The sequence below is a fragment of the Phycodurus eques genome, chromosome 1 (assembly GCF_024500275.1).
Source record: "Phycodurus eques isolate BA_2022a chromosome 1, UOR_Pequ_1.1, whole genome shotgun sequence".
Taxonomy (NCBI): domain Eukaryota; kingdom Metazoa; phylum Chordata; class Actinopteri; order Syngnathiformes; family Syngnathidae; genus Phycodurus; species Phycodurus eques.
In genome coordinates, this window is record NC_084525.1 from 49411656 (window position 1) to 49437826 (window position 26171).

Here is a 26171-nt window from a genome sequence, read left to right on the forward strand (position 1 = left end):
ATGGTGAGGAGGAGGAGATGACGATGCCGTGTCCGTGCGCCCTCCCATCAGCCAATCAGAGCGCGGCAGCGGGGGAGGGGTGCAGGGGTGACGACAACGTCTGGAGCGTCACTTGTTCTCTCAGTCTGCGTCTGTCGCACCGCGGCATCACCAGAAGAGCCACCACGGACTTCTGAATCTGCTTTTTTGGGGGGAAGGAAGAACTCCTTTTTAAAAAAAAAAAAAAAAAAAAAAAAAGAACAGTTTTTTTGAAAACACCCGTTCACCCTCAGGCGCCAGCTTTTTTTCGTCTAACGGTCCTCCATGAGATTCTTCAGGCTTACCTTCAAGTGCTTCGTCGACTGCTTCTGAGTCTCCTGCCTCCCGCGGCGCCTACTGACATTTAAAAAAAATAATAATAATAATCATCTCTTGGCTGTGCTGAGGCGATCCAACGTGTGGGGGGGGGGGGAAGAAAAACAAAACAAAAAAAACAACAACTATATTATTCTTAATTGTATCTTTTGTATTTCCAAGAGGCGAAATAAACTGAGAAAATCGGAAAAGACAACTGGGGCACACTGCATGGTGCTAAATATATATCTGCTTTTCTTGGCACGTTTACCCTCCCTCGTCTAAAAACTAACAGCCAGCTCGCTCTTTTTTTTTTTTTTTTTTGCCAATTTAAATTCAATTCGCCTTTTTTTTTTTTTTTTTTTTTAACCCCCGACGCAGTTAAACAACATGTCACCCGAGTTGGGAGAAACTAGTCGAGGTGAGTATGGCGCATGATTGTTTTTCATTATGCATTATTGGAATGAGTCATAGCTTCAGATGCACTACAGTACTCAACATTTGTCACCACAGCCCAAATTCTCATACATGCTCAATCTCAATCTCAGTAAATGACCACAAATCGCTTTAATGAGCATAACACGCTTTATCCAAAGCAATTCAAACTTTCTTGTCACCCCAGCGTGTGTCTCCCAATTCCATTGGGTAGTGGCTGTAAAACTAATGGGATTATAGTCTTGGCTCACAGTCAAAGGTTATGAGTTCAAATCTGGGCTCTGGCTTCACTGGGTAAAGAATGTTTTTTATTTTTTATTTTTTTTGGGGGCGATATACTCAGGCTTCTTTCTACATTGCCCAAAACATGCGTGTGAGGTTTCTTGAAGTTGTCCATACGTGTGAATGGTCGTGCCCTGCGACGAACTGGATCCCGCTTCTCTTCCACAGTCAACTAAAATAGGTTCCAGCTCACCTGTGACCCTGCACAGGATAAACAGTAGAAATTGAAAGAATGACTGGAATGGTATTCCCCCAAAAATTAAAGGACCAGTTTAGCAGTATTATCATCCTAATTGTAGTAGAATTTGTATCACGCTTTAGACTAAAGGATGCATAGATTTGCTCATCTATTCCTCACGAGGCAGATTCGCACCCAGTATGCGCAGCCATTCCTTTACCTTGCCCACTTTATTCCGTCTTCAGATCACACACACCCCAAACTGCTCTGATCTGGATTGAGCTGCCTCACTTTGCATCCAACAAGAGACTAGCCCGCACCGATAATCATGCGATTGTACGCCGAGGATGATGAGATCGTCTATCTTTCTTTTTGCACACACTCGACCGTGGTGCGCCCAAAATAGTGAAAAAGGGGGAGCTCGGTTACGACCAACAGAGAAGCCCGAGGTCCACGGATAGCGGGGTCAGTCTACTGCGCTGTGCTGCAGCACACTAATCATCCTGACTGAGATGGAGACAGGCACAATGAATGTCGGGGGAGGGTTCACTCGGTGATGACAACACAACCGCAACATGAGTATAAATATAATCTGTCAGGGCAGCACGCTGAAGATATGCTGCTGAGTATTTCTAAAAGCCTGAAGCCACGTTTGAAGTAATTGTCCAACAACACACAATCCGTCTTTGATTCCATCGGCGTGCGATGGATTGAAAAAAAAAAAAAGAAAAAAGAAAGATACCAAGATCAAATATATATTTAACTTTTCCCAGCACCATTAATGTGATCTTAAACCTTAAAAATGCAATTAAACTTTTTTTTTTAAAGTGAAGTTAAAATAAGCTACTGAGGTAATGTGGTTCCACAATCCATTTCAGATGTTCTAGGAGGCTTTTCAGTTTGTTTTTGTTTTTTGCTTTATAGCAGAAGCCTGAAGGTTGAGTGCTAACACTGAATGTTTTCTGGAACCGTGGAACGAATTATGAACGGTTCCAAATACCATATAATGTTAGCGCAAAACCTTCAGGCCTCTGCTAGAGGGCTAAAAACTGTCAAGGAAAAAGCCTACTAGAACATCTAAACTTTATTTGGTGTTAATCAGAGGCAATGTAAATGGCGGCAGGTGTGTGCTGACTCCCATTTAACATGTTTGAATGTTATTGGTTAATTCTGGAGATAGCCACATCCCAGTTATAAGAGGGTGTGCACACATGTGCAACCGATCTCAGGTGTTTATTTTTACGTTCCCTCTCAAAAAGATATATTGAGTTGTACAGATTATAGGTCACAATAATGGTGAAGAAAGTATTGAAATTATTTTTCTCGATATCACATTTTACATTACAAAATCCTGGCAGATTACCAGGGGTGTGTAGATTTTTTATATCCACTGTACGTAATCTCACTCATGATAAAGAGTGTTTTACATTTCCCGTTCCTTGTGTTAATATCTTGCCATCTTCTCTTGTCCAGGTGAAATCAGCCTCCCCCAGTTGGAAGCAGGAGACCTGTCGGAAGGGGAGGGGGGCGGATCAGCTCACCCCCTGGTGCCCGCTCCCGCGCTCGGAGCGGGTCCGGGGTGCGGCGAGGGCGGCGGAGCTGGTCCGCCGCAGAGTCAGGACGGAGATGCGGCTGGGACCGGGAATGTGGGGGCCGTTGCAGGACCGGCGGCGGAGAGAGAAACCTGGACCAGACAGATGGACTTCATCATGTCCTGCGTGGGTTTTGCTGTGGGCTTGGGCAACGTGTGGCGCTTCCCTTACCTTTGCTACAAGAACGGAGGAGGTGAGCTTCACTAGCCCTGTACTTGATTTGTAGTACGATGTGTAAAATGATGCGGGCGCACAAGTGTGCCCACCCTCTGGTAACAGGGTTGTTGCCGTGTTCAGAACTAACCAATCGCATTCCGACTTACTATGTAAAATGAAAGTCAACGTTTAAGGCCTCAGTTTGAGCTGAAGAAAAACAGCCTCAAAACATTACAATGCCACCGCCGCGCTTCCCTTAGGTATGGTGTTCAGTTCAGTGATGAGGAGCGTAGTGTTTGCGTTAAAGACTAAGATGTTCAACCTTGGATTCATCGCAACGTAGAATTTTCCTACGTGTGTTTGTTTGGGGTATTTTGTTGTTTTAGTGACGTCTGGGGCTGTTTTTCTTCAGATGGCATTGCGCCTTAGACAAGGTGGAAGAAATTATGAAAATAGCAGCCGGTGTGAGCACGAAACCTTCAGGCTTTTGCCAGAAGGCAAAAGAAAAATGTAGGGAAAGCCTACTAGAACAGCTAAACTTTATTTTGGGTGAACCAGAAGCAGTTTAAATGGCGGTATGTGTGTGTGTGTGTGTGTGTGTGTGTGTGTGTGTGTGTGTGTGTGTGTGCAAGCATGAGGAGAACATGCTACATGATTTGTTGGTTTCGTACCAATGTTTGGAATTTTGAAAAAAAAAAAAAGAAAGACCGAGGTTGTTGACTTCCCGCTGTTATGATGTTACTACAATGCAAATCCCCGGAATGTTTAACTAGTCATATACTATGCTTTAAGTTTAAACACCAGCGAGCGATGTGTGGTCTGCCGCTCGGTGTTATTGGCAGAAAGCTCCCGTATCCTGCAGGCAGGGCAAGGTCAGGCCTCCGGTGCGGATATTGCCACATTGTCAGGGCACGGCTGTTATTAATGAGCTCTTTTACGATATGATGAGATAAAGAAACCATCGGCTACGTAAGGTTTTGCCACATGACAGTTATAAATTAAAGTGGAAGTACACCGACAAATCCTTTTTGCGTGGCTGTGAGCACGTAGCTAAAAATTCTCCCCCCCCCTCCATTCACTTGATTATAGCCGCTTAACAGATGTACACGATGTCCTGCAGGCGTTTGCCTCTCCCACTTGTGTCCTTCCCATTTTCATCCATGCCAGCGTGTCCAATAGTAACCTGCTCAGATTCTTAACCTTTGCCCTTGGCTTCTCTTATCCTCGGCCCGCCCACTTGTCGATAGTTTTACGATGTGTTTCGTTGAAATTAAGGCCAATGAGTGGTTGTGTGTGTGTGTGTGTGTCTTAGTCCAGCCCTCCCTCTGTGCGGTGTGTGTCTTGTGACCCGCAGCTCTGATACCCACCTTCTGGTATCGGATAACAATGGCCTGCTTCACACAGTCCACCCCCTGTGCTCCTGCCCTGCACTCTCACAGCTTTATAAAGGTGCGCTCTCTCTCTCTCTCTCTCTCTCTCTCTCTCTCTCTCTCTCTCTCTCTCTGTCTCTCTCTCTCTCTCTCTCTCTCTGCCTGATAAGGTGGCATATGGACACACAATAACCTGCCCTGTGCACATTCTTTCCTCCCCTGCCCGTCAGCGCATCCTCTAAACAATTAGATTTTGTGCCCTTGACCAGCCCGGAGTAGACCTTCCAACACGACAACAATTTCAGATAAGAGCTGAGTCAAACTCTCGCTCTATCGCACAGAATAAATGCCCTTATTTATGTATTTATTTATTTGTGACCCTGCTACTCGGCCCGCTGTGTGCGGTCCAGTTATGATTAGAGAGGATTTACTTAAGCCTATTAAGGATGCACTTCCCCATAACTCGAGGTACAGTATCTCTGCAAAAGCCTTTTTTTCCCCCTCTCCGCTCGTTCGGTTCACGCCGAACATCTCATCGTGTGCTCTCTTCTCTGGCTCCCGCTCTCCCGCCTCTGTCTCTTGTGTTTGAGTCACGCTCACCAGCGTTGCCTTATAAGGCGACACAGCACCTCCGCTCCCACAGAATGACATGTGATGAACAACAAATTGTCAATCAATAACGCTGCCCCGCTGCCGGTCGGCCCGATGCGCATCGCCTGCTCATTTTTTGTTTTGTTTTTTTGCTAACCTCCCCTCTAGCTCCGACATCGTCCCACTTTTTTTTTTTTTTCCTCCGGCCTCCCTCCTCTGCGAGCCGTCCATCTTTCCCTCCTTTGCTCTTAGCCAGCCTGTGCGCTGCGTCACAGGCGCTCACGTGACCACCTCGTTTGCTCTGTAGTTGCATCACGTAGTTTGCAATTCCCTTCAAATGACATTTTGGATTTGAACTGGCTTGTGTTCTTCGTTCCTGTTCTGGTGTGTCTTCCTCATTCAAAAGAAGCTTTCTTTTTGAAATAATGCGTGTGAAAAGCAGCAAGCCCTCGGCCAAATCCCGCCAATCAAGACAAAGTCCTTGCTTTCTCTATCAGGACTAATTACTCATGAACAACTCCGTCATCCCTTTGCCGTCTCCGCTCTCTTGCCTCTTCACGCATTTCAGAACCAAGGACCGAAAATGTGCTTTTCTCTTACCTACATTTTCATTTAAGCCCTTCACAGCTTTAAGTTTTGCACTTAGTGTTTTTGCCGTGGCTTGTGGGACATCTGATACGACGTCTAGATTTGTGCAGCTTTGTCCCCCTCACGCTGTCAACATTACGGACTTAATCAAAGCAATTAATAATGAACTTTATTGCATAATACCAGGTAGGTATTTAAATCTCATTCAAACTGTCTCCATTTTTACACTTAGGAATGGAGAAAGACGCGATGTGTTGATTAACTTAACAATTAACCAATTTGTCTCATTCCAATAAAAATCTGATTTCACCAGAAGGAATGTATTTATATGGCATTGATATGTCTGTCATGCAGGTATGGGATTACAAAAACAGGACAGTAAAATCAATGAGTAAATTGCATTTCCGACAGGGAGACTGTCCATTTGTAACACGACTCCGCCGGCACATACAGTCCAATGCGTCAACGTGACAAGTTGTGTTTCCTGTTGCAGGTGTGTTCCTCATCCCGTACTTGCTGATCGTGTTCATCGGGGGCATCCCCGTCTTCTTCCTGGAAATCGCTTTGGGACAGTTCATGAAGCAGGGAGGCGTTTCCGCCTGGAACATCGCACCTCTTTTCAAAGGTGTCGGACAGGAAGCGTAAGCAGTGGCTGTTACTTCCTTCATTCATTCACGTTCTGATGCGCCTCTTCTCCCGACCAGGTTTGGGCTTGGCCTCAATGGTGATTGTGTTCTTCTGTAACACCTACTACATCATGATTCTGGTCTGGGGTCTCTACTTTTTCTTCCACTCTTTTACCAACCCGCTTCCGTGGGCCACCTGCGGACACCCTTGGAACACTCCCAACTGTACGGAGGACTTCCGCAGCACCTGCCACAACCACAGCGCTGCCCAGCTATCATCCGCTGCTCCGGCCAGCAAGCCCTTTTCTTCTGGGCCGCCAGTGAACGGGTCCTCAACCAAGTTACTCCTTAACGTCAGCTGCGTGGAGACGGAAGACATGCGCTCCCCAGTCATCGAGTTCTGGGAGTATGTATCTCTTCTTTTGAAATTGTCCTTTCTCGGACACCCTTCATCTTGTTGTGGAAAAATGTAAATGTTCTGATAGAGAATACCTGAAACAAAGACTTAACTAACGTAAAACGAGAGCAAGAGGGTGTTTCAAAAACTGAGTTTTCGACGTTCCATCGTGTAAACGGTTCAGACCAATACACAGAATGAAGGAAGACACGGACAATTGGTCAGAGAGAGAGAAAGAAAAAAAAAAAAAAAAGCATGATAGGATTCAGTGTGGAAGTTTCAAGGGGTTAATGTACACAGTTGGTTTCGCACTTGCACCTATTCTTCTTGATCAGCGAACAAGAGTGGCTCTCGAATAATCGAATGAGAGCAAAGGGTTGCGATTCCTGGTCTTATCAAGACCAATGTGGACATTTGTATGCTCCCACTTTTGTAGTTTGTCGAAGGGCGTTTTTCTATTCCACGGTGCACAAAGCGAGGTCTATAAAAGCACGGCTGTATTAGTTTTGGAAAACATCCAAAATGACATGCTCCAACTTATCAACAGTATGAGTCAATATCAACATGTCAAAGTTGTGTCAATGCAACCGTTCCCATTTTACCGCTGAAGTTTATGACTTGCCATTGAAATTCATATTCTTTGTATTAAATACCGGTATATGTTATATGCTGTTAAAAAAAATGCACACTGGTCAAGCTGCCACACTTTTGTTTTACATGTACACGCAAGAAGCAAAATATGGCAGCGTGCTTGCAGGCTGGACATTGACAAGGTGGATGACATTTTACGGCTAACGGTCGCGTTTTATGAGCACATGGTGGACCTTCACTTAGCAACGTGATTCAGTTAGCAAGCTGACTGTGGACTGTTTAACAAATAGATTTCTGAAAGGTTTTTACACCAACTGATATTTCGCTAAGACTGTGGAGAAATGTTCACCTCGACAAAAATCCAACTACACACATAATATGATGCGAATTACAAAAAAAAAAAAAAAAACGTCAAGTGTAAATATTTACTCCGTAGACGAGCCACAACTGTTTCACCCCCCATTGAAGAAAGACCCGACATGGTTAGTAATGCCACTGAAAACATCGGAAGCTTCATAAAGGCGCAGTCACCCCATAATGACAGGGTGGACACTCATTTCACGGACACATGCAAAATGTTCAATTTGATCATGTAAATAGAATACACTTGTACTTGTATGCAATAAAAGCATGTCAATGTTTTGATTTAGTATTATTTTGTCACGTAGTCAAACACATTTTAAGAGACATACTGGTGCGTATGTGTGCGAACGTCTGGCCATTATTAGACCTCACGGTTGAATTATTCCGCCACATTGCTATGATGACTGAAGGCACTTCATCGTAATATTGATCCAAATGTGTCCTCTAGTATTTTCGTCCAATGACTAGCTGCTTAGCTATCTTTGGCTTGGTGTTTGTCTTGAAGTTTGTGTTCTGGCTCACAGACGCAAAGTTCTCCGTCTGTCTGGTGGGATTAATGAACCTGGTGACATCAGCTATGAGATGGTGCTGTGTCTCCTCGCCACCTGGGTCATTGTTTACTTCTGCATGTGGAAGGGAGTTAAATCTACAGGCAAGGTAGGTTTCATCTTGCATTACAAATCATACACCATAATGACGTGTACCATGTTTTGGGTTGACGCAACATAGGTTATTTCTATTTATATATTATCTCTTGCTACTATCAAGGTTATAGGCGATATTTGTGTAGTAATTACACGAGAGGTGAAATAATTGTGGCATTTTGCCCTTTGACCCCCAACCTGCTTTGGTGAAGTGAGAGTGTCTAGACCGAAACCCATTTGAGCTCACATTCTTCTGGTTATTGTGGGGTTGGTGTTTAATCATGTAAATGTGCACTTTAACACTTCAGACACATTATAAATATATAAATACATTGTTCCCTTATGGCACGGGCCAAGGAACAGTTTTCAGAGTGTCGTTTAGTCGTTTCATCCGCTGTCATGCCAAGTGCAAAGTCTAGTTTGCGTCTCTAGTCGGCAGATTTCAAAGGAAAAGGGGGGGGGGGGGGGGGGGGGTGAAAAAAAAAAGAATGAGAATCGGCTAACCTGCTGTAAGCCGATTAGCAACGTTCCACCATGTAGATATTTGCAATTTGGAAAGAGGCCGCACTCACCCCAGATCGAGACAAATATGCACTTTCCCAGTACTTTCCCTTCACCGTAATGACTTAGAGTAGCCGAGACTGTTACTGGCCTAGCAGGGGCAGTGTTTTCGTCATAACTTGTCAAAGACAATGTTTGAAAAGGTCTGCCAAAAACCTTTTGCAAATTACAGGAGGTTTACAAATTGTCTGGCTTTCAAGCGCGCAGACAACCTTTTCTTCAAAGTAACATGACAGTGCCCACATCTACACCTGAGATGTCAAAGTCATTTTAGTCCACATTCACCCCAATTTGAGCTCACACGGTCGACTAGTATGTTCGTGGCCTAGAGCTGTGCGATATAACGATAGATAGATAACATATAATCTTCTATCATTTATATCATTAGCTTTACATTGCCGTTGCTGAGGGAATTCTGGAATTTCTGCATGTGTGGTCTAAATAAAATGTCTCTTTTTTTTTTTTTAAATAAATGAAGAAAAGATAGATTTCCATTAATTTCAGGAAAAAACATTATATGAGGATATACTGTCTATTGTTAATGGGATATAAAATTCCCTATATCAGAATATAACATTTTACATATTGCACAGTTCTACGGTGGCCTAATAAACTCTAAATAGCGACAATTCCCACTTTTTCCCAAAAGCTTAACTCTGATTAGACGTTGCAAGACATGTCCTCATAGTAGTTTGCACCTTTAATTTACACTCTTGACATCAAGCAGATTGACAGAGTGAAACTTAAAAATGAGGACAAAATAAATCTATTCGCTATGTCTATTCATGACATACATATTCACAACAAGTGCAAAACAGAAACTTATATTAGCTCTCACCCAGTAGCTAGCCATTAAAAGATGGCATATTTTAGCGAAAACACAAACAATTAATCTATATGAGTTAAGCATTAGTCTGCATAAGAAATTAGCAACCCATGGCAAACTATTTGCATGCATCAAATTAGCTTGTAGATTTGACTTTCAGGGGTCGCCACAGCAAGTAACGCACATGATTTGTTTGGCACAGTTTGTACACCAGATGCCCTTCCTGAAGGAACTCGACCACTTTTATCCGGGTTTGGGACTGGCAGTGGCTAGGAATTGGTGCACTGACCAGGAATCGAACCCCAGCCACCTTTAATAAAGGCAGCGTGTACCACTACACTTTTCAATAAGCATGTCCCAAGTAACTTCACAAACTGATTTTAACTGCACATTTGCGTATGACATTACTTAACAAATAATATATGATACATACAGGCGTTGCTTCTGCAGGAGTTACACTATTTTTTTTTTTTTTTTTTACTGCATAGTTACATAAATCCGAAGCGATCTTTTTTCCTCACAGCTACATGCAAGCGTAGATGTGAGCAATAGGTAGATACGACACACCCCTTTGAGCTGCGTGCCTACGGCGACGCTAAGCTAGCGGGGGCAAAGTGTTGGCACATTCCATGTGTGTGAATGGCACGAAATCCAAAATAACAAGGATGCCTACACATTGTGCTGCATACGGTTTGACACAACGCTGTACAATCAAGGGAACTGGAAATAACTTTTATAATAGGTGAGAATAATTTTTTAGGCTGTTTTATAAAATGTTGTGTATGAATACCACATGCTTTGCTATTGACAAAAAAAGTCAACCTCATGAAAATCGATTGAGAAATGAGTAAGTTATGATTTATTTTCAATGTAAATGTATTGCCTTTGATGGGGACGTTGCCCCCACCAACGTGGCCGCCATGTCGCCACGTCGCTTAGGCTGTTCCCATCAATGGCATGTTGATCGAAAGATGGGTCACAACTTGCTCCTTTCTCACCCGATTTTCACGAGGTTTACTTTTTTTTGTCAACGCCAAAGCATGTGCTATCAAGATATTACATTTGAAAAAAGAGACAAAAAAATATTTTTACCTGTTAAAGGTTGTTCCCATTTCCGTTGTTGTGATTGTACGGTGTTGTGTGCAGCTGTATGCTGCACAATCTGCAGGCAACCTCGTTATTTTGTTTTTAAGTTCCATCCACGAACATGGAATACGTCGACACTTTGCACCCACTAGCTTTAACGTCGCCGTAGGCATACAGCTCAAAGGGGTGTGACGCATCTACCTATTGTTCATATCTATAGATCTAGTCTTCTATTCATATCTGTGCGTGCAAGTATCACAACGAGTCTAAACACTTACGGCTCTACGGTGCTTGTGACAAAATAAAAGCATGAGTTTCAAAATAAGAGTCTGTCTGTATAAATGAACTAAAACTTGTCCGACAGGCAGAACAATCCCCACGGGCCGGATCGGACCCCCTGACGGGCCGGTTCTGGCCCGCGGGCCGTACGTTTGACACCGAGATTCTACACCGAGGACCTAATGGGCTTAAGACTTGAGTACTTGAGTATTTAGCAGGTAATTGCTTAATCAAAGTGATAAAAACATACTTTGGTGCAGTTGCATTTGACCATAACAAATAGACCACATTGACAACCACTAGCCTGTTTCTAGTCAACACAAATGTATCGTTTTATGCACTTCATTTAATGTGACAAATTTAAATACCTTCAACAGTTTACTGTTAATTTTCACGATGTGAGTTCTGACACATAGCACTTCAACTCCACCTACCCACCAAAATCCTCTACATTTCTCCCGTATCTCCTGTTCATCCACCGTATTTTTTCCTCTTCCTCTAGATTGTATACTTCACAGCACTGTTCCCGTACGTGGTTCTGGTAGTTCTTTTGGCCCATGGTGTCAACCTACCTGGAGCATTAGATGGGATTATATACTACTTGAAACCAGATTGGTCCAAACTAGGAGAAGCACAGGTAGACTCATCTGTATCAACATCTGGCCGGTTCATGAATCAAATGACTTGTTCCAACCCTGCAATTCAAAACATTGTTCTTCCTTCGTGGTAGGTGTGGATTGATGCCGGTACCCAGATTTTCTTCTCCTATGCCATCGGACTGGGCGCCCTGACCGCACTGGGCAGCTACAACCGCTTCCATAACAACTGTTACCAGTACGTTTTAAACTCTGTGTGAGAGCAGACCCCACTGACTCTGTAAATAACTTCACATAACTCAAACATCAGCCACAATTTGCATTCTGCTTCCTGTGACCTTTGACCTGAGCACTACAAATATACGATTGCGGGCAAACGAGCCAACGCAAAAGCGGCATGAAAGGGAAAAAAAAGAAGACTGCAGAAATGAACTGGAGGTTGTTTCTGACTCCCGCAGCTCCATGTAGCTTAAAACGAAAGCTGTTGTTAGCTGACATATGGAAACATATTTCGAGACCCTTAGGTAGCCCCACCACACATTTCTACACACCACACAGATCCACAGCTCTGCTTCCTTCGACACGGTCGACCGTGGGATCTTATTACAGAAGTTAGAACACCGGGTGGGGAATCTTTGGTTCCGATTTAAACTGCTTCAAGTCCTACCTCGAGGACAGCATGTATTTTGTTGATATTGGTAACCGTCTCCAGTGGATGCAAACGAATTTTCGTCAGCTCGACTCAGACAAAACTGAACTCGTTCTCTGCGGCCTAGAGAAACAAAGAAAAAAAGTGTGATCGGTCACCTTGAGACTTGAAACCTGCAGATAACGTTGGACTCAGACCTGAATTTTAACATCAAGCAGTCTTGCAAGTCTCTTCATGTACCTCTCTGATATGTTAGAGTCATATGAACCTTCTCGGGCTCTGAGGACTTCAGGGGGTGGTCTCCTCGCTTCTGAATAATGACGACTCTTATGTTTTATGGAATTCTTTTTATTGGCGGTGTCGCGCTTTGTAGTGTCTTGTGTACAAATTGTGCAACTGTTAAGTGCTGTCTTAATTGTTTATTTAACAGTAAGTGAGGCCAGAGAGGACGTTTAATTGGCGCGGTCTCGGTATGCACTGCTTCGTTAACCCCGACCTCCGATGCCCGATTGTTATGATTCTGCACGTGCATTAGGATTCCCCCGAGCGCTCTCTCAGACATGAACGGACATGCCTCTGTCGGATGAGTGAGGCGATTTATTAATGACCGTCGCGAATTAACAGCATTCTTTTTGTTCCGCCAGAGAGATGGTTCGTCTTGACTCGTTGCCAGAACACTGAAATTCACTTTGTTATTAAAGTGATGTTACCTTTTCAAAATGTGAGTTCATAGTTTCCATTTTCCTGCAAGTGTGTGAGGGGGGGATATGTTGAGACGTAGTAAGTAGCCTTTAGGTCTTTCACCCCGTCTCCCCTCAGGCCTTGAGCCAAACTTGCTGTTGCCATATTTGCTGTGCAAGGACAACAGCAGCTCGCGGAGATATATTTATCTGCTCTCTATCGCCCCGTTCATCATTCCCAGCCCACCCCTTCTCTCGCCTAATATTTCTTGTGTCCCAATTGTCGTGTTTCAGCATATTAGGAAGCGTACTTTGCTCACTTGAGTTTTTATGTCGTCTTTTCTAAAGGGATGCGTTTGTGCTGGCACTCATTAACAGCGGAACCAGCTTTTTTGCGGGCTTTGTGGTGTTCTCCGTGTTGGGCTTCATGGCTGCGGAGCAAGGCGTGGACATCAGTAAGGTAGCCGAGAGTGGTAAGTACGCAGAGTATGCCGAAAAACACTACAGTGGTGCCTTGTGATATGAGTTGAATCTCAAGTCATCGTTCCCTATTGAAATGAATGGGAATGCCATTAATCCGTTCGTCCTCCCTCCCCGTCCCAAAAACAAAACATTTAGCGTTTGTTTTTTTTTCATAGGGAAAAATTGCACTTTGTGAGACAGTCATGCAGACACAAACGAAGACGAATAGTACTTCTACTATGACTGTGACTCAGTAAGATGCTGTAATACTAGTTCATTTTTCATAGAGGATAAAGAATATATGCCCGCTGGAAGTATTGATACATTATCTGTCTACATGTGTTTCTCCACCGTTTGTGTTCAAATAACCTGTTACTTCTAAAATTAAGACCGTCGATGCTCACAGTTAGCATGTCAATGGCGTTTTGCATTTTCTGTTGTCGTTGGCATTTAGCTAAGTGGACTTTCCTAAGCAAAAGCAATGAGGTTGCGTTAAATACACAACATGCAACTCTGTTTGTTTTGTTTAGTTTGAGAGTAAAATTCAACGGGGAGTGGCATTAAACAGCTTGAAGCCTCTGCTTGCAAGTCAAAGCAAAAATTCTTACGCATATGTTAAGGCACCGCTGTATATTGAACGCATTACCTGAAAGCCTTTTCCACTGAGTTGTTTGTTAATGTGTAGGACCCGGCCTGGCCTTTATAGCCTACCCCAAAGCTGTGACATTGATGCCTCTGGCCCCACTCTGGGCAGCGCTCTTCTTCTTTATGTTACTTGTACTTGGCCTGGACAGTCAGGTAAGGCCGACTGCATAATGAGTAAGTCCTTTTTCTTTCGTTCTTGCTTTCCTCCGCGTCACTGTGTAACCACTTGTCCAGCTCATGCATTGCATTTCTGTGCAGCGTGTTAGTTGTGTGTCTGTTTTGTGCCTACATCTATTGTCATTTGTCAGTGAGCTTCTGTCTTATTCACACAGTCATTCTACTGTCCATTCATGCTCTCTCACTGGCTATTCTTTGCCTAGTTTATTCTCCATGCGGAAGGGATCATGTGACAGTAGCTACGACAGCTGTTACCCTTTCAGGTTATTTTGAAAGTTGCCCCGCACGATATGCTGAAACATTCTTGCAAAGATGATACCTAGAGAATTATAGTCAGTAATACGGTGTCCGTTTCTTCTGCTGTCCAGTGCAAATGAGTTTTGATTTGCAGTTTGGTTTCCATCAGAGCCAAAGGCTAAATGTTAGTCTATTTACTGTATAGTTGTTATGATGCGAAACTTAAATGCTGTGCAATTCAAATGGAGAAAAAACAAAAAGGTTGAATGTGAGGCTGTAAAAAAAAAAAAAAAAAAGCTTAATTTAAATGATAGAGGCATTGCATTCACAGTTTAGGGATTTTGTCATGGAAGATGTGGAATACAAAAAAAACGAATGTGAAGAAGAATATCCCGAATGAGCTCAAACGTTTTGAAGTTGGAAAGGGTTGAACTGGGTGAGAAATGTCGAAGGAGAAGGTGAATATGTAAAAATGCCAAGATTGATTTGGGAATGTTGTCGTGGGAACTGTGTGGAACACTGGAAATTGTGGGAAATTGGGGAACGTGAAAAATCGTTCCTAATATTTCCTACATTTCTGTGACTATTTTGAAGTTGGAATGCTCTGCATCCGTTGAGAAATGTGGACGGAGATAAACGTAAAGAATCATGGGGAAATTCGGAATTTTGGGAATGTGGAAAATGTTTTTTAAGATGTCCGCAATTTTGTGACTATTTTAAAGTTGGAACTGCGGTAGGAATAGTGTGTCGAAAAACTGCCAGGACTAACATAATAAACATTTTTGATCCGGAACGACTGCGTGAATGCTCTTCAGCACCACACAATTGTCACCTCTGCTTTATTTGATAGACTATACTTTTTCGGGGTTTTCACGTTTCCTCTACCGAGCTGAAGACATTCTTATATGCATACCATCTAAAATCTTATTGAATAATGCAAACACTTTTTTGTAGAGCAGTCACTCCGACTTGTGTCCCAACGTGACCTCTTATCGACTTTCCCGCTGTCGTTTTACTTTTTGATTCAAGTTTGTCGGCGTCGAGGGTTTGATAACCGGAATCATGGACATGCTTCCTCCCAAGTCCGCCCTGGGCTCCTTGCGACGAGAAGTCGTGGCAGCCATCTGCTGCGTCATCTGCTTCTTCATTGACATGTCCATGGTCACAGAGGTACGATCTCCCGTTTAACCCGGTGAGCTTCAGTTGTCCTCACGGCGGTACCACTATTTGGAAGCTGGCAGGAAATGATAGTAAACTTTGAGAAATTGGACAAAAGCCGAGGCTTATCAGTACCAAAGTCCGGTACTTGCCCTGTTGACACGATTACTCATTTATACTTAACCACCAAAGTACAGATAGCTGTCATTTAAAAACTTTGGTATAGATAATTGTTACCTAAAAAGATAAATAATGTTTTTGGATGTCTCAATGGGCACATGAAACCATTTCTGGGAACGACTTGCACGGCGAGCCAGTTGGAAGGCTCGAAATAGGTCACCAATAAAATATTAACTACAAATTCTTGATGCTGGCTACGTTCTCTTTCTTTCTTTCTTTCTGTCAGGGAGGGATGTATGTGTTCCAGTTGTTTGACTACTACTCTGCCAGTGGCATCACTCTGCTGTGGCAGGCTTTCTGGGAGTGTGTGGTGATTGCTTGGGTCTACGGTGAGATGCAAGCGCTGCCTTCACACCATATCACAATCAATCACAGTACCCAGTAGACTTTCGCAATACAGTTGTACCTTGAGATGCACGATAGATGGGCTAACGAATAGCATATAGGTGGCGGTGTTATAACACTTTAAAAACAAACAACAACAAAAACGGATATTTGAACACAAACGGTGGAGCGACACATGCAGACAGACAAAGCCATATTCACGGCACAATGTCCACTGAAGTGAAGCATAACAAAATGTGGCAAAAACGAGCCAGGTTTATACGAAGCCTTTTTTTGTCATCCATTTAGCACAGTATTTTTTTTTTTCTTAAGATTGTTTTTACACTTGTATTGAAGCAACAGCTTGATTAAAAAAAAAAAAAAAGTAGTTAAAACCAGATCTCCCATTGCGTACGAGCTGTGGTCGGCAGCCGCCATATTTATGTGTGTAAACGATGACGTCACCGCACGTTTGTGTCAAGAAGGAGCACGCGCAGACAGATAGCTGCCCGGCACCGTTCGTGTTTTTTTTTTTTTTTTTTTTTTTAAAGTACAATATCATAGAGTGATATTTTTTTCTTATGAACAACACATTACCAACATTTTACTTCTTTTGGATTCATTTCCATCCATTTCAATGGGGGGGGGGGGGGGATGATTTGGGATACGAGTGCTTTGAGCGAGCGACGGAACGAATTCAAGCGGCATCTCAAGGCACCGCTGACTGCTTGCGTAACCTCTTGTCAGGCGCAGACCGTTTCATGGACGATGTGGCTCGCATGATTGGCTATCAGCCCCTTCCCTACATGAAGTGGTGCTGGTCCTACATCACGCCCCTTGTCTGCGTGGTAAGTGCTTGTTTGGATTGTTCGGTGTGCCCGCCGGTGGCAAATAGCTGACATTTATGTGTGCTTCTAGGGAGTCTTCCTATTCCACGTGGTGAACTACAAGCCCCTAACCTACAACAATGTGTACACATACCCATTGTGGGGTGAATTGTTTGGCTGGGCATTAGCCCTTTCTTCCATGCTTTGTATCCCACTCACTGTTGTCTACAAGCTGCTGCGCTGCAAAGGATCACTGCGGGAGGTCAGTATGTTTGTCTGCATGTGCAGACAAGTTTTCTTGTGTGTTTTTCCTCCTTGTAATTCCTTGTGAACAATGTGTCTCCATAGATGCTTTTTTATTTATTTATTTATTTGTTTTTACTTTTTTTTTTTTTTTTTTATGGCTCCCTTTATTGGTTGCTGGTGTTGAACAATTGACAATTGAAGTCAGAAATCAGTGGGTTGATGTCCCGTTCTGTGAAAAACAAGATTGAAAAAAAAATAAAAAAATACACTTGCCGGCGTATTACCAAAACATCTATGTTTGTGGCCAAAATCATATGAAATTACTTCTACTTATTGCAAACCATCTTAGCTGTTATGATTATTTGATTACCTGGAATATTGCACGATTGTTTCATTTGATGAAATATTTGCCTAATCCTTACAACAGACAAGACAAAACAAGCAAAGTGCTTTCCACTTAATCTATTTAGTGTATGGAAACTATTTTGGCCCACAATGTTCTTATCCAGACTGAGGGTGTTTATTGAAGTTATTTTTTCCCCCCTAAACTTTCCTAACGTCCTCATGTCATGTCATGTCATGTCATATGACACTTAACCTTTCTCCGGTATCGAACCTTGAACCGAGTTCATAAAATCTGTTTTGGATGTGACTGGATTGGCACCATTGAGACGGCAATCTTGTACAGGCCACAGAGTTCCTCTTCTAAATGCAAGAGTGCAACGACAAAAATGCACATCTTCAATATGTTTCGGGGGAATCATATCAACAAACTAAATATGCACTAGATATCAGTTTTGCTTTAGTGAACCACTAGCCGAGGCAACGCGACAACATAAAGATACAACGACTGACTTTGAATTGTTCCCTCAGAAGAAATGAAACAAAAATAGGATTTCAGATGGGACATGAGCTCAATCAATTAATTTGGTGGTAAATATGATAAGGAAGCAAAGGATGTTATATGAGGTCACCTATAAGCAGGTAACTCAAAACATTAGACGAGCTATTTAGCGATGGTCCAGTTATCCTGTAGATTTTGACAGCAGGATTGTCATTAAAATAAGCTTTTTACCAAGGCTGTTGTGCATATTCCAGCCTCTACCAGTAGAGGTCCCCAGGGGTCGCTTTTCAGCCTGCCATAAACTTCTATCTCGGCTTGTCAAAGATGAAAAATGGCCGAGGGGGAGTTTTTCAACACTTCAGCTGCCAAAGAATAAAGATGATTGGCTCTTCCAAATTCGAAAGGATATTTTCATGCAGCCCAGTTTCAGTATGTGTTTTGTTGGTGTCGTAATAATTATATAGAAATCGAAACACAGTAAAGGTTATCAGATTCAATCGTTATTATGAGAAAATGGAATTCATTTGAATGCAGAATAAATTAAATTGGTTTCAATTCAATTCAATGGATTACTTTTGACACTGTCTTTGCAGGATTAGGCAACGTCATAGGCATTAAGGCGGTCGGTACAGCAATATAAAATAACGACTTGCTGCGCTTCCAAAAATTAAATCCAGCCTAAAATCTGTTCAGATACCAACAAATCTGGGATTAATATTATAGTTAAGTGAACATGCAAAGTACACAAACAGTAAATTCGTTGATAAAAGGCATGCTTAATGCATTCAAACCTAACAGTAACTGTACAAAAGTAATTGCCAGATTTGATGAGTTTTGAACAGAATCGGTGACAAAGGGCAGCCTTGGCGGAGTCCAACCCTCACCAGAAACGAGTCCGACTTACTGCCGGCAATGCGGACCAAACTCTGACTCCGGTCGTACAGGGACCGAACAGCCCGTATCAGGGGGTTTGGTACCCCATAATCCCGAAGCACCCCTAGGGACACGGTTGAACGCCTTCTCCAAGTCCACAAAACACATGTAGACTGGTTGGGCGCACTCCCATGCACCCTCGAGGACCCTGCCAAGGGTGTAGAGCTGGTCCACTGTTCCACGGCCAGGACGAAAACCACACTGCTCCTCCTGAATCTGAGATTCGACTTCCCGACGGACCCTCATCTCCAGCACCCCTGAATAGACCTTACCAGGGAGGCTGAGGAGTGCGATCCCCAGCGCTTTCCCCTTTTTAAGAAGTACAAATTACATCTGATGACTATGACATATGTGAAAACCAGTACACCTCCACCAGTTAATTTAAAACTACGCCAAAAATCCAAAGTAAAAGCTTATGAACACCTCGGCCCCCGTTGGCGACGACGTGGTTCCTAAAATGCACATCATAGATATATTTTATGGAGCTGAGTAAAATTGAAATCCTTTGGGGAAGATGTACTGTACCGCGCTTGGACGAAAGATCCCAATGACGTGTGTTCATCTGTACGAGGGTCTCATTGTACCAGCGCTGCAGGAGGATCGGTGTTTGGTTAAGATAGACGGCCATGGTACAAACTTGTAGTTGCAATACCTGCTCCCTGGAAAGAAATATCGGCAGTGGAAAAATGTAATACAATTGAGGGAAGTCTGTTAAAGATGGCGAAAGTATAAGGATACTGCTATATTCTAAGCATACATTTTATTTTTGTGGACAATTACTGTAAGGACAAAAATGTCTATTAATGTAATCTCCCACAAGCGCTAAGAAAGTTTTTTTTAATTTTGAGTTGGGAATTGTGCAAAATGAAAAGGACAAATCCAATAACATCATCGTTCGCGGAACGCTGAAACTTCTGCGCAGTGGCTTGATTCCATTTTTTTTTTTTTTGGTGGGTGTCGATACACCCTCACGGATATGAATTTGCCTTTTCTTCCTCATCCAGCGCTGGCAGCACCTGACCACCCCAGTTTGGGGCCGACATCACCTGGAGTACCTTGCCCCAGAGAGCGAGGCCAAGCTGCTGCCCCCCGCAGGATCTAAGAATGATCATCTCTTCGAAAGCGTTGTCTAATAGTCAAAACCCCGTAGAGCTCAAAGTCAAGGTCGCCCCCCCCCCCTCCACCCCCCCACCCCATCAGTACACTAGTACACCAATCACTAATAACTTAACATTCCTCATTGGAGTGTGCACCCTCAAATGTTAGAACCATGGCTAATCCCCACACAAATGGTCCAAATATTAGATTGGAAAAAAATACACACCCGTTCCCAGTTATGACAACTTACATTTGCCTCTTCTACAACTCCCTGCTCCTCGACTGTACTCGGCTGACTAGCTCTCCCCTTTTCTGCTTCTTGTGCCGTTCCTGTCTCGCGCGTGTTCTGTCCCTTGTGGTTGCACTTAGGCGCTTTCTGTCAGGGTTTCAGCAGCTGCATCCAGTTCGATACAGTCCAATCACTTTGTGAACATGAGCTGAAAGTATTAGTGAAACCTCACATCTGCTGCTAAAATGCCAAGATCTGAGGCGTGCGAGTGCGCGCGTGTGTGTGTGTGTGAAGGGGTGTAGAACTTGGCAGCTGTGTCTCCACGATGCTTTCCACCAACTTTAGTCCCTCATGAATTGTACAAAAATCACTTCCAGTTGTAAAAAAAAAAACAGACAATCCATTTCCACATCCAAATGTGTTATGAACCTATGTATCCAGTGTTTGTGTAGGGTCTGTGATTCAGTGTTATCAATATTAGGACTGCATCATTATCAGTATTTCCCCTCGAAGAAAGTTAAAATACAAAATAATAATAATAATCAGGAAAGGTGACAGTACGGAAGGCTATGAGAGACTCAATAAAAGATTCAAAAATGACTGCAGTTTTGTTTTTTGTATGCATTTACATACCAGTAGTCATGTTGGGGGGGGGGGAATAGTACATCTGCAAAAGTTTTATAAACTCATTGAGCATTTTAAAGGACAGTTCCAAATGAGTAGTTTAATAAACCAGCAAGGTTGGTACACATGTGGGCGGTCAGCGAAGGCAACAGTATCCAAAAAGCGTGAGGCAAAAAGGAAGGCCGGTAATCAGAAATTGGGTCAAGGCTTAATTTTAGTCAGGAACGTGGAAATAGAAATGCTGGAATGGGACACAAGGTTAAATGCATGGGGAAATATTTAGGGTAAACGAGGCGAGGGTGGGGAAGACGCTCACAGGGGCAAGCCGACAACCACAAGACACACATGACAGAAATATCTGCCAATGACAAATAGGACCGGTGTCTTTATTGAGTGATAACTCTTTCCTTAAAAGTTTGCATTCCACTTTGCATTTGTTGTCATCAATCAGTGCTTTGCTCCCAAAAATAGAAAATGCCGTCAAATAAAATGCCAACATGACTTCTGGGTGCTTGAAATAAAAGCGAGCTCAACAAGTCAGCAGAATCAGACGTGTGAATACTGACTATAAATACAGTTCAGTAGTTCCTGCCCTCTTTAAGCGTAACACGGATTAACCTATGAATGCAACCCCGCCCTGTTCTATGACCTGTTTCTTTATTCAAGCATAAAGGACCCACCGCCCCAGAATGAATGGAGCTAACTTTATGATGAACAAATATTGACATCGATGAGTTGTGGAAGAGTGCAGCAAACACTCTCTCACGTGACAACATTGTAGAAGGTGGCGTTTGCCATTTTAGTTTTCCCTGCCGCCCACTCTTTAAGCCTCTCATACAGGCTGCCTATAAATACACTCCCCTCTTATTAGTCCTGTGTTGCATTCTCCGACTCAAACCCCCTCAGAGAGCCACCGAGTGCAAGCACTTCAGTGACGTGTAGCTGTCTCATCTCATTAGACCATATCATGAAAAACCCTTGTTGTCAGAGCAACAGCTCCCTGCGTTTCCATGGCAACTGGGCCGCCATGTCAAAGTGGTGGACTCTTTCCCTGTGGAGGGGGAGGAGACCATGTGCACCAAGAGTGAGCAATGGAACGCATCATTGGGAGGGGGGGGGGCGTGGTTCCCATTGGAACAGGCAGCCCCCTGCTGGTCACACTTGGGTGTTGGAGGTAAGTTTTCTGTGTTGAGAATTCAGTGGAACAATACTGTACATGGCCGGGGACCCACTTGCTGAAGTCTTAAAATATTGTCTATTTTACAACTGACCTTGGCAGTCGGCCCCCCAAGGTCCCCTAAGGTCCTTGGATTGTTCACTTCAAAAACTGAGGGAACAAGAATGAAGAAATGAAATGAGGAACATATTAGTCTTAATTTAGGATCAATTATCTGCCAATAGAACTGGAAAATTTGACTTGGCTAGATTTTTTTTATAACAAGTAAACAAGGCAAGCCGAAAAAAAAAAAAGGACACTGGTACCCTCTGCAGTTAAAAGAATAAACGCCCACAACCATGATTTGTAATGACGACAAACTATGGACTCAGTTTTCCCTTGGCCGGACGCTGGTCACCGGGGACCCCCCTCTGGAACCAGGCCTGGAGGTGGGGCTCGAAGGCGAGTACCTGGTGGCCGGGCCTGCACCCATGACCGGGCACATGCCGAAAGGGTAATGTGGGTCACCCTTCCCACAGGTTCACCACCTTTGGGAGGGGCTATAGGGGTCGGATGGAGTGCGAGCTGGGCGGTGGCCGAAGGCAGGGACCTTGAAGAAGCTGGCTCTCGGGACGTGGAATGTCACCTCTCTGGCAGGAAAGGAGCTGGTGTGTGAGGTCGAGAAGTTCCGACTAGATATAGTCGGACTCGCCTTCACACACAGCTTGGGCTCTGGTACCAGTCCTCTCGAGAGGGGTTGGACTCTCTTCCACTCTGGCGTTGCCCACGATGAGAGGCGCCGAGCCGGTGGTCAATAAGTATACCCCACCGGCTCGGTGCCTGTAAGTTGGGGTTCACCCTGGTGCACGAGAGGGTAGCTTCCCTCCGCCTTCGGGTGGGGGAAGGGTCCTGACTGTTGTTTGTGACTATGCACCAAACAGCAGTTCAGATTACCCACCCTTTTTGGAGTCCTTGGAGGGGGTGCTGGAGAGCGCTCCCGCTGGAGACTCCATCGTTCTGCTGGGGGACTTCAATGATCACGTGGGCAGCGACAGTGAGACCTGGAAGGGCGTGATTGGGAGGAGCGGACCCCCCGATCAGAACCCGAGCGGTGTTCAGTTATTGGACTTCTGTGCTCATCACGGATCGTCCATAACGAACAACATGTTCAATTATAAGGGTATCCACACGTGCACTTGGCACCAGGACACCCTAGGTCGCAGTTCAATGATCGACTTTGTGGTCGTGTCATTGGACTTCCAGTCGCATGTCTTGGACACTCGTGTGAAGAGAGGGGCGGAGGTGTCAACTGATCACAACCTGGTGGTGAGTTGGCTTCTACGGTGGGGGAAGATGCCGGTCCGACGTGGCAGGACATAACGGATTGTGAGGGTCTGCTGGGAACGTCTGGCGGAATCCCCTGTCAGAAGGAGTTTCAACTCCCACCTCTGACAGAACTTTGCTCATGTTCCGAGGGAGGCGGGGGACATCAAGTCCGAGTGGACCAAGTTCCGCGTCTCCATTGCTGAGGCGGCCGACCGGAACTGTGGCCGTAAGGTGGTCGGTGCCTGTCGTGGCGGCAATCCCCGAACCTGTTGGTGGACACCAGCGGTGAGGGATGCCGTCAAACTGAATAAGGAGTCCTATCGGGCCTTTTTGGCCCGTGGGACTCCTGAGGCAGCTGATGGGTACCGGCTGGCCAAGCGGAATGCAGCTTTGGTGGTCGCTGAAGCAAAAACTCGAGCATGGGAGGAGTTCGGTGAGGCCATGGAGAAAGACTTCAGACGGCTTCAAGGAAATTCTGGTCCACCATCCGGCCTCTCAGGAGGGGGAAGCAGTGCACCATTAACACTGTGTATAGTGGGGATGAGGCGCTGCTGACCTCGACTCGGGACGTTGTGAATCGGTGGGGAGAATACTTCGAAGACCTCCTCAATGCCACCGACACACCTTCCCATGAGGAAGCAGAGTCTGGGTTCTCTGAGGCGGGCTCTCCTATCTCTGGGGTTGAGGTCACCGAGGTGGTTAAAAAGCTCCTCAGTGGTAAGGCCCCGGGGGTGGATGAAATTCCCCCGGAGTTCCTAAAGGCTCTGGATGTTGTGGGGCTGTCCTGGATGACACGCCTCTGCAACATCGCATGGACAGTGCCTCTGGGTTGGCAGACTGGGGTGGTGGTCCCCCTTCTTAAAAAGGGGGACCAGAGGGTGTGTTCCAACTACAGGGGGATCACACTCCTCAGCCTCCCTGGTAAGGTCTATTCAGGTGTGCTGGAGAGGAGGGTCCGTCGGGAAGTCGAATCTCAGATCCAGGAGGAGCAGTGTGGTTTTCGTCCTGGCCGTGGAACAGTGGACCAGCTCTAAACCCTGGGCAGGGTCCTCGAGGGTGCATGGGAGTTCGCCCAACCAGTCTACATGTGTTTTGTAGACTTGGAGAAGGCGCTCGACCGTGTCCCTAGGGGAGTTCTGTGGGGGGGTGGGGGGGGGGGGTGCTTCGAGTGAGTATGGGGTACCGAACCCCCTGATACGAGCTGTTCGGTCCCGGAGTTTGGGCCGCATTGCCTCCAGTAAATCAGACTTGTTTCCGGTGAGGGTTGGACTCCACCAAGGCTGCCCTTTGTCACCGATTCTGTTCATAACTTTTATGGACAGAATTTCAAGGCGCAGCCGAGGCCTAGAGGGGGTCCGGTTTGGTAGCCTCAGTATTGTATCTCTGCTTTTAGCAGATGTCGTTCTGTTGGCTTCATCAAGCCATGATCTCCAACTCTCACTGGAGCAGTTCGCCGTCGGCTGGGATGAGAATCAGCACCTCCAAATCTGAGACCATGGTCCTCTGTCGAAAAAGGGTGGCGTGGCCTCTCCAGGTCGGGGATGAGATCCTGCCCCAAGTGGAGGAGTTAAAAGTATCTTGGGGTCTTGTTCATGAGTGAGGGAAGAATGGAACGGGAGATCGACAGGCGGATCGGTACAACATCTGCAGTGATGCGGACTTTGTATCGGTCCGTTGTGGTAAAGGAGCTTTGTGGTAAAGGAGCTAAGCCGAAAGGCGAAGCTCTCTGTTTACCGATCGATCTACATTCCTACCGTCACCTATGGTCACGAGCTGCGGGTCGTGACCGAAAGAACAAGATCCCAGATACAAGCGGCCGAAATGACTTTCCTCCGCAGGGTGTCCGGGCTCTCCCTTAGAGATAGGGTGAGAAGCTCGGTCATCCGGGAGGATCTCAGAGTAGAGCCGCTGCTCCTCCAACATCGAGAGGAGCCAGATGAGGTGGCTGGGGCATCTGATTCGCATGCCACCCGGACGCCTCCCCGGTGAGGTGTTCCGGGCACGTCCCACCGGGAAGGGACCCCGGGGACGACCCAGGACACGCTGGAGAGACTACGTCCTTCGCCTGGCCTGGGAACGCCTCGGGATCCCCCCCGGAAGAGTTGGATGAAGTGGCTGGGGAGAGGGAAGTCTGGGCGTCCCTGCTAAAGCTACTGCCCCCGCGACCACACCACGGATAAGCGGTAGAAAATGGATGGATGGATGGAACCATGATTTGAAACATACAGTTTGAAAGCGCAGACCTCCGCTAACTAACCAATTTACCGCGATGTCACACGTCAAACATTCTCCAATGTCATTTAATCAAGGCAGAGAGCCAAATAGAGAAAAACAAGTTTAATGGCTTGAATGATGAGTTGAGCCTTCTTCCCTTCCGCCGAAGTCAAAAAGAAGTTATATATTTATGTAACATCTTTCTAAATGGATTCAAAAATGCGTCAATAGTGAACATGAAACTTAAGGACTTGGACTTTTTCTTTGCTTGGGTTAATGGCACAGATGTGCTCTGGATGGCAGATGGCGTCACGTTTCGCTAAATGACTCAGAGACAACAAAAACACTTTGCACATACCCCCCCCCCTCCCCCCCCCCCCCCCCCCCCAAAAAATAAAATAAAAAAAACAGACTTCCTCTAATCCATTCATGCATATTTGGTTCCCTGTCTGTGCATTTAGAAATGGACTAATTGTTGACTAACCAAACTGACTCATGTTAATATATCGAGAAAGATTTAGTGGGTAAAACGCGATTTTGCAAAGAAGGCGCATCGTCACTGAAGGCGTCGTCACGTGACTCTTGATTGAATGACGCGTTCTTTATCACATCCCATCGCAGTGGCGACACAAGCGGAAACGTCTGCAGCGTCACACAAGCGACAGTCT

At 45.0% G+C, this 26171-nt stretch overlaps 1 protein-coding gene across 3 annotated transcripts; it reads left to right on the forward strand.

Moving 5' to 3' along the window:
- Nucleotides 1-107: 107 nt before the first annotated feature.
- On the forward strand, nt 108-20769 carry LOC133413344 (sodium- and chloride-dependent creatine transporter 1-like). Of its 3 annotated transcripts, none has more exons than XM_061697605.1 (14): nt 108-754; nt 2702-3013; nt 6019-6166; nt 6396-6557; nt 8027-8159; nt 11401-11535; nt 11629-11732; nt 13172-13296; nt 13971-14083; nt 15374-15514; nt 15909-16011; nt 16754-16854; nt 16925-17095; nt 19861-20769. In XM_061697605.1, the coding sequence occupies exons 1-14, from the start codon at nt 724-726 to the stop codon at nt 19987-19989; spliced, it is 1908 nt and encodes a 635-aa protein (XP_061553589.1). In that variant the 5' UTR covers nt 108-723; the 3' UTR covers nt 19990-20769. The 3 variants fall into 3 exon arrangements, with proteins under 3 accessions (XP_061553589.1, XP_061553581.1, XP_061553597.1); XM_061697597.1 differs by having other exon boundaries at nt 6019-6150; nt 6230-6557; XM_061697613.1 differs by lacking the exons at nt 108-754; nt 2702-3013 and adding an exon at nt 3895-4425 and having other exon boundaries at nt 6019-6150; nt 6230-6557.
- The last annotated feature ends 5402 nt before the right edge of the window (nt 20770-26171 follow it).